The 8717-nt window shown below is 36.6% G+C and overlaps 1 protein-coding gene across 1 annotated transcript; it reads right to left on the bottom strand.

The window, feature by feature from the left end:
• Positions 1-568: 568 nt before the first annotated feature.
• LOC120081063 (uncharacterized) lies at positions 569-1647 on the bottom strand. Its single transcript, XM_090315262.1, has 2 exons — positions 1032-1647; positions 569-903 (listed from the first exon to the last, which is right to left on the bottom strand). Exons 1-2 carry the CDS (start codon positions 1645-1647, stop codon positions 569-571), a joined length of 951 nt encoding a protein of 316 aa, XP_090171388.1.
• Between the last annotated feature and the right edge of the window lie 7070 nt (positions 1648-8717).

Here is an 8717-nt window from a genome sequence, read left to right as displayed (position 1 = left end):
ATTCAGATATGTGACCGAGTGGGTTTACAGGTTCTGCATAAGTAGCCATGAGGGAGTCAACGCTATAGAATAGACTGCACAAACCATGGATGGGGATGTTTCATTCTCGCGCAGCCATAATCACATGCGAACATGGGATACCGAGTGATTCAAATTCCTTGCATGTGCATTCCTTCGTATAGAGGTTCACAATACCATCCAATCGATTGTTCTGCACATGGATACTATAACAATCAATCGACTCAACTCGATATCGTTTGCCTTTGTCACACTCAGTTGTTATTCGGTTTTCACAGTAGTCTGAGTGTGACGTCATTCGAGATGCCCAATAATTTCTCCATTCATAAAACCATGACTGGATGAGGCCTCGAACGTGTTCCAACAAGCACATTATGAGCAGCTGTCAATATTCTTTGGTCAATGAATTAAAACACTCTGCACTATTGGACGTCATGTTAACGTATCTTCGTTCTGTTTGGTAAACACTCGCCCACCTTTCAAGACCAATATCCTCAAAATATTTCGATACTGCACCATTTCAAAAAGTACGTAGTTAGTCCCAATGTGCTTAGAACTCTGACATGCGAAATGCCCTGGCTGCATCCTTGAACATCCCAACAATCGTGTTTTCCTTAAAGTTGGAAAGAATATTATTTTCTAGGTGGTAGGTGCATAATTCATGAAATGCTGTGGGAAAAACTACACGAATGACATTGCCAATAGATACCGCTCGATCGGACACAAACACCAAGTTAGAGGGTTCTCCAATGGCACACTTCAAGTTCAACATAAACCACTTCCAAGCTTGATCAATTTCATTGTCCACTATGGCATATGCTAATGGGTAAACTTGGTTGTTGTCATCCATGGAGACACCGACCAACATGGTCCCTTTGTATTTTTCTTTTAGATACGATCCATTAACAATTATCACAGGCCAAAAACTTGAAAAACCTCTAATACAAGGTCCTAATGCCATAAACATGTACTTGAAATGGACATCATTTTCAAGTACGATTCAAACCCTGTACCTGGATTCTCCATCTTTAACCCTTCACCATATGCATGTAAAACAGCGTATGACTCTTCTGGAGTACCCCTGGCGAGAGCATAAGTGGTTTCCCTTGCACACCATGCCTTATTGTAACTTATGTTTACACCATACTCTTTCCTCATATCCTCAATGATGTGACGAGGTTTATAAACACGTCCTATGCCTATGAACTTGTCTTTGATTAGTTTACCAACTACCGCAGTTGTTGCTTGTCTATGGTCATGATTTAAAATTCCAATAGAACATGTGTGCGACCGCATATATTTCGTGATCTTAAATATGTCACACCCTGGAATTTTAACTGCACGAAGGCTCCACTTATAATTATCCTCTATACATTTAACAGTAAACAAAGACTTAGTTGACTTCCTTAACTTATATTCAAAATTATTGTTTATGCACAGAATAGACAATCTCATTTTTAAATCACTCTTACTCAAAAAAAATTGACCAACTTCAACATCTGTCTCGGATGAAGAGGTGCCAGGCATAATCAATTCCCCTCTACGACATGAAGACATGAAATTCAATCCTGCTGATCTCTCAGTAACAGCCACTGCAGGTTTATGCACCTCTGAAGGACCACAATCCATAATCCTACTGATCTCTCATTATCGACCACGAAAGGATCATGCTCTTCTGAAGGACCACAATCCATAAAATTCAAACCTGCTAATCGGCACAGGTCTGTTACATTGAGTTTCTCTTTCCAAGTCCACTGCACGAATGCTATCATTGTCTATTGATAATGTTAATGGTTGAGTGTTCATAGACAATGGAATATCACCCACTTCTCGATTAAGCTCATACGATGCCTCGTATTGTCTGTCTACACCTATACCATCATCACTCATATTCACTTTCGTCATGGTATGATTTTAGTGTTACATATAGCTGAACTGTAGAAAAATCATCCCAGCAAAGAAGGAAGTAAACATCACCATCATTCCGTATGTACTGTGGAGGGGCTTCAAAGTCAAGCTTATATTTAACTCTCATAACAACATGAAACTCTGAGCAACTTACATTTGCAATCCTGTAAATGTGAGCTTTAAGTTCTTCATACTTCAAGCTAATAGGCACAATGATTACTGTTAGCTCGCCTCCAACATACAAATTTTGGTTCTCATCCCAATGACCTCCGTATCGAATTAGTACACACTTTTGTGTCATCCTACAAAGCAAGATAACATTTTTTATTAAGCAAATAGTAATACACATGGATCTCTCTCACTATCGCTCCCACGTGCTCTCGCTCTCGCGCTTCTCACTCTCGTGCTTCTCGCTCTCGTGCCTCTTGCTATCGCTCAATCTCACTCTCTCTCTGTTGCTCAATGTCGCTCTCTCCACTTTTCTCTTCGTCCCTCTTTCTCACACCCCTTTCGTTATGCTATTTTACAATGTCTATTTACATACCTATTTTGAGACCACGTTTCTACAAACACCAATGAGACCAAGTTCAAGAAAAGTCTGTTTCGTATTGAAAAACCCATTCTGAAAACTCTGTTTGGTTTCGAAAAACTCCAATCTGGAAAACCTCGTTCAATAAATCTCCGTTCAACAAAATGACAGTTCAAATGAAGTTTAGATTTTAAAGAATACACCATTTTGCTGTGTGTTAACGATTTTAAGTTATAGATAGATTTCGTGAAAATTGTCAAATCAATCGTACAGTGACAAACAATCACATCACGATAAAAGATGAACAGACAGTGAGAGCGAGATTGGAAAAGTGAGAGCGAGACGGTTATCAGGGGCAATTTTTGTAATCTCATCGCATGATGACGTAAGCAGAAGGTCAATTGACATTATTTTTTAGAAATGGGTTATTTGACATTTTGGACCCAAAAATTGGGTCATTCGTACAATTTTCCCATAAAAATGACCATGGAAATTTTTTCTTTAGAAAAATGACCCCTTTTTAAAAAGAATGTATTTTTTACCCTCAAAATTTATCATGGTAGGAAAAAAACAATTATACCTTTTTTAGGAAAAAGATTCAAAACCCCCAATCCCTCCCTTCATGACCGTTTTCTTGTTCAACCCTTCAAATTCCTTTCAAAACCCCTCACATTCTTTCAGTTTTTATTCAACATTTCGGTTCATCATGTTCAAGTTCATCTTCATCAAGGAAGTATTTACGCACATTTTAGGAGGGTTTTGGTTTTGGATTTTTTGGCATTGTTCTTGATTTCATATTTTTGTGTATCTTTAAACCTTATTATGTTATAATAGTGAGTTTTGATCATGTGTGACCTCATTTGATTAAAAAAAATGAATTTCTTTTTGTTAACAAGTTTATGGGGTTTCATAATTTTTTAGATTTTTTTTAATGAAAAATGTTGCATTTTAGAATAATTTTGACACCTATAGATAGTATATCAGTTGATTTTTTGCTTTAAAATCTAATTTTCTAATTTTGAGACGTCTCCAATTCGATGAAGCCCGATCAGGCTTCTTTAAATCTTGACCGAAAGGGCAATTGAACCGGACTTGTGGGGAATCGGGATCGAGAAGGAGGGCAGGATCGGGAAGGGGGCTGGGAAGGGGGAAGTGGGGAAAAATCCGGGAAGATGGCCGAGAACGGGCGGGCCAGGCGAGATGGTGCAGGACTGGACAAGAAGGGGAAGGGACGTTACTGTTTTTTTCCTCGAGCCCGAGCTTGGCCGGGCCAAAAACAGGAATGGGTAAACTGGGCGACTTGGGAAACAGGGCGGGACTGAGCGAGAAGGGGAGGGGATATTACTATTGTTTGGCTCGATGCCGGGCTCGATCGGGTATGGGGTCGGGCCAAAAAATAGGAATAAGTGGACCAGGTGACTTGGGACTGGGAAGGGGCGGGCAGGACCGGGTCATCTTCGAAGTTAGCTTCTAGTTTTTTGCCCAATCCCAAGCCTGGCTAGGTATGGGCCAAAAACCAGTAGCTACTAGACGATGAAGTAAGTGATGGGTTAAAATATGTGGGGGAAAATGGACTATTCGACTCCTCTTGCAATATTTTGGCCGAGATGTTGAAAGGATTTCTTCAGTTCGTCCAATATATGAATTGTTTGGATGAAATCCTTGATTACTTGAACACTTTGGAAGCGTGGATATATAAAGAGGTATTATTGAGATCTCTTCCTATGTGAGAAATGTGTGTAGATCTGTTGGGATTGGTGTCCTAATTCTCCCAGAGTCTCATAGTTTGTTAACATTTATACACATTGTTATTAATAAAATCAGAGTTATTTTATTTGCATTTACTCATATCCAATAAACAAAGATCCATGGTTATTGTATGTAAACTTAAGCATGTATCTGAGATATACAAGTGGATCATGCCTTAAGTAATAACCTAAAAGGTCTGTAGTATAAGGATTAAAGAGGGATACCTTATCTTGGTGACACTACGGATACGACCCACTTTGTAGAGGTTTAAAAGTGTTGTGAACTAGTACAAATGGTTTGATCTTGACCATTCATGTGGAGACATGCGAGCAGAGGTGTCCTATACAAAGAGTTTGTATAAGACCAAACCATGGGATGATTCGTCTCTTTATATAACGCCGTTGATACTTGAGACTTACATCTCACTTTAACGACATAAGTGACATGACCTTAATCCTGAGTGTTTTGGGAACTCTTGCCTTTGAGGGTGGTCCTTTGATTAGTATGGGTGAGAGTGTCCAGACTGCTAACTCAACAAGTCTACCTTTTTGGGGATTTGTCTGATTGGAGAATTGGGAACTTAGTTACACAAGATGGAATTCACTTCTTCTTCGAAGCAAAGGTAAGTAAATAGATTACTCCCTTAAGGACTGATTCTGGATCTTGAACATAGTGGCCACATCCTTTCTTTGGAAGAGAAGACCTAGTCATAGTAAGACTATGACTTATTGTTCTTTAAAGGAATCAGTGATACTTAAGAAGTTAGATGTAATTACAGGGACAAAATGGTAAATTGGCTCAACTGTACTTACGAGCGATCTGTGAAGGGTTATCGCACTGTTGATTGGTTGATATGGACACAGAAATATATCTATAGTGAGGAGAGTGCAGCTGTCGGTCTTTAGTGGAGTGCCCGAAAGTTAATAGATGGTGGATCCCGTGACTAAAGAGTTTAGTCAATTATTCACATACTGTTGGAGCTTCAAGTTACAGGTCCATAAGGTTCCCTTGGTAGCTCAATGGATTCAAGTTGAGAATCATTTCTTGGAGTTAGTTTGAAGTGTTCAAATTAATATGAGAAAATTCAATTATATATGATATAATTGGTGTGATGTATGAGATACATCAAGTGGAGGATTAATGTTAATATGATTTACATTAAGTACCATAAAATAGAAAAAAGAACTACGGTTTGTATGTTTCATGAGATGAAATATTAAAACTATAGGTTATAAATATAATATGGTAAGTTGGTTATCATACTTATTTATAATATATGAATTATTTTTCTTTAATAACCGATTGAGTGGGAGGTTATTGGTGGTTTTATGGTAACCGTGAGATAAAAAAGAAAATTGTTTTCCTAAAATTAGTAGTTGCCTCATTTGGAAAGTAACTAACGGATTAAGCTATCAAGTGAAAGTGTTTCACTAAGTGATAGTTGTGCAGAGACTAAACAATCGTGGAACATTGACTATACGATAGTTCATCAGTTGATCGTAGCTAAATGATCACGTGGCTAAGTCTATACAATAAGCTGACATTTACTACACAATCGGGCACATCATCTATATGATAGACGCTTTTTATCTCCCACTTGCTTGATCGTCTACACGATCGTTATCTTCCAGTCTCTTCCTCAAGCCAAGATCATACAGAGCCCACAACTCTTGGATTCTCACACCGAGAATACCAAGGTAACCATTGTGTTGGTGTCCTCACTCACTTCGTGAATCGAGTGTGACTCGATTGGTTTCGTGGAGGCCATTCGTTGTATTCGTGTTGGTGATCGTGTTGTTCCAATCATTGTGTTCGAGAGTTGCTGTTCTTGGACGCATTGGAGATTGATCGAGGGAGTTTGAAGAATGGTTCTTCAAAGGTATGTATACTCTATCCCTTGATTCTATGAAAGCATGCTGTAATTTCTAGTTGTGAATGACCTGTTAGTTTCCATTCTTGTACTATAATTGTTTATGTTCAATTCGAATGGAATTTAGAACGATCTTTTCATTTTTCATGGAAATCCTCGTGCTTGATTTCCTTCAAGATCTTCATCATTCCGAATTACAAATGCGGGGGTTTTGGATCTCAGTTGAAGTATACATCTTATAACAAGATTATACTCATCTGACATTATACCACTTATTCTATAAACTTCGGTCAGGAATTCATTATACGTCATGTCGACCTCAATGTCAAACCCCTGCAACTTTCCTCCATCATAATCCTTTCCTCTTTCATTCCAAATGCCACCAAAACAAATCCAAACTCGAGGCATTTTCCTACAATTTATAACAGAAATGTATTAATGTAATGTAGTTAAAGAAAAAGTAAAATAAAAAAAGAAACTTAGAAGAAGAAAAAAATTGGTTTGGTCGTCCACCCGGCCGGGTACAACACCTGACCAAAAAACAGTATTCATACTTTTTGTGTTCCAGTCGGGCTAGGGTTAACTCTACCGGGCCCCGGACCAGTCCCAGCCCGGTTTCTATCTTGTACCCGAGAAGATTGGGTCAATCAATTTATTTCATTCCTGGTGAAGTCCGACCGAGTATCAAACTTATTTCAATAATTATTTTATACCCGGTAAAGCCCTGCCGAGTAATTTTAACTCATTTTCTTTCAACCTGGTGAAGCCCAGCCGAGTATCCAACTTATTCCAACAATTATTTTGTACCCAGTAAAGCTCGACTGGGTAATTTAAACTCATTTCCTTTCTACCCAATGAATACTCGGTGAAGCTCGGTCAAGTATCTTAAAAAAATTTGCTATCTTTTTTTTTCATTTTTTTTTATAAATATCAAATGTAGGGCATTATCAAAAATAAAAATAAAAAAGAAAAGAAAAAGAAAAGAAAGAAACAATCAACAAAGCAAGCATAAATAAAACTCCAAAAAGGTAATTTATTTTGGTCAATTTTCCTAGAAATTATCGAAGTACTAAATACATACAAAATGAAATACATGCCTTCTTACAGAGTGTACAAAATTACAACTTCATGAAATACAAGTTTTGGATTTGACAAAAGATTTTTCGTTCTGAAAATAATTTTGTGAAGAGAACTTTTTGTAGGGTTGTAAACAAATCAAATTTGGTGGAGAATTTTTTGTGTTGGAATGTGAATAATTTTTTGTCAATTAATTTTGGATAAATTAATTTTTTGTGAATAAATTTTTTATGTGGAAAATTTTTGGTGAATTAATTAGTAGGTTGGTTGTTGAAATTGAAAGTGAGAATTTAATAAGGGGCATAAGAGTAATTGTACAACCAATATTTTCCATGCTTACATCATTTTCATCATCAAGGGGTAAAAAAAAATTTGTTTTTCAAAATTAGGTAAAAAATACAAAATCAAACTCCAAATAGGCAATTTTTATCAATCTTTCAAACAATTGCTCTGCCTCTACCCAAAAAAAAAAAAAAAAAAAAAGAATTGTTTATGTCTCTAATTAGTATTTTTTTCTAACCATTTGGTTTTTTTTTTTAATTTGAACCTTTCATTTCGGTATATACTTTAAATTGGTTAAAATACACTTGCTAATTTTATACCAGTTTAAATTTAAATTCGGTAATAAATCAATTGTCATACGGATGTGTTAGAAATCACGAAATTTATAGTTTGAGTCTCCCAAGTTGTACTGAAAAAAAAAAAAAAAAAAAAACTTCTAATATGAATTTGGTATGTATGTATATGTATTATATATGTTATGGACTATTTTGGACTTAGGGTAGAAACGTGCAAAATAAAAGCTATGTGGAGAATCTAGCCAAATGACAAAGCCAAGAACAAAGAAGGACTGACAAGAGAAATAGCAAATTTTAAAGTTTCATTTGGAAAAATGGTAAAAACATTTCAAAATTATAAAAATAACGAAACGAAATTATATAATAGAAAATACTAATTAGCAAATGATAAAACTACCCAAAATAAAGTACAAACGAGAATGCAAAGATACACTGCTTCAAAAATAACACAAATACCACATATACACCCTACCTAAACATTCTAGAACCACAAATACACAGTATCTAAACATTCCATAAGCAAAAATTAAAAATCACCAAATATGGTCCTTAACGCTTCCAGCTATAGAATGCGTGTATGCGAGGGAGATGATCCAGACGGTAGGGGTCATTAGAAACTTGTAGATGTCTACAACGATAGACTTCCTCCAAGGTGAGAAAGAGCAAAGTTGATTATACCAATGAAGTTGTTGAATAAATCGCAACTTCAGGACGATGTGACTATTGAAAATATGATTGCCTTTAACATCAAACTAGTTGTAGGGACTTTCATCATCTTCATTCCATGTGACCATTTTGCTCATAGGATCTTGAACACCAACTTTAAACACTATCAATCCCAGAACGTTATTGTTGAAAATGATGTTTAAAGTAGAAACAAAAGCAGGAAATATGCGTGCGAAGAAAAAGGTTGGCGACCTGGCGAGGGTAGTCGTCAAAAGCTAACCAAGATGATGGAATTTAAGATAGGGTTGTTGAACCAACGATA

The sequence above is a fragment of the Benincasa hispida genome, chromosome 7 (assembly GCF_027475165.1).
Source record: "Benincasa hispida cultivar pf3 chromosome 7, pf3_genome.v1.1, whole genome shotgun sequence".
Classification (NCBI taxonomy): Eukaryota; Viridiplantae; Streptophyta; class Magnoliopsida; order Cucurbitales; family Cucurbitaceae; genus Benincasa; species Benincasa hispida.
The sequence above is the reverse complement of the archived record's forward strand: the minus strand, read 5'-3'. Positions and strand labels throughout refer to the sequence as shown.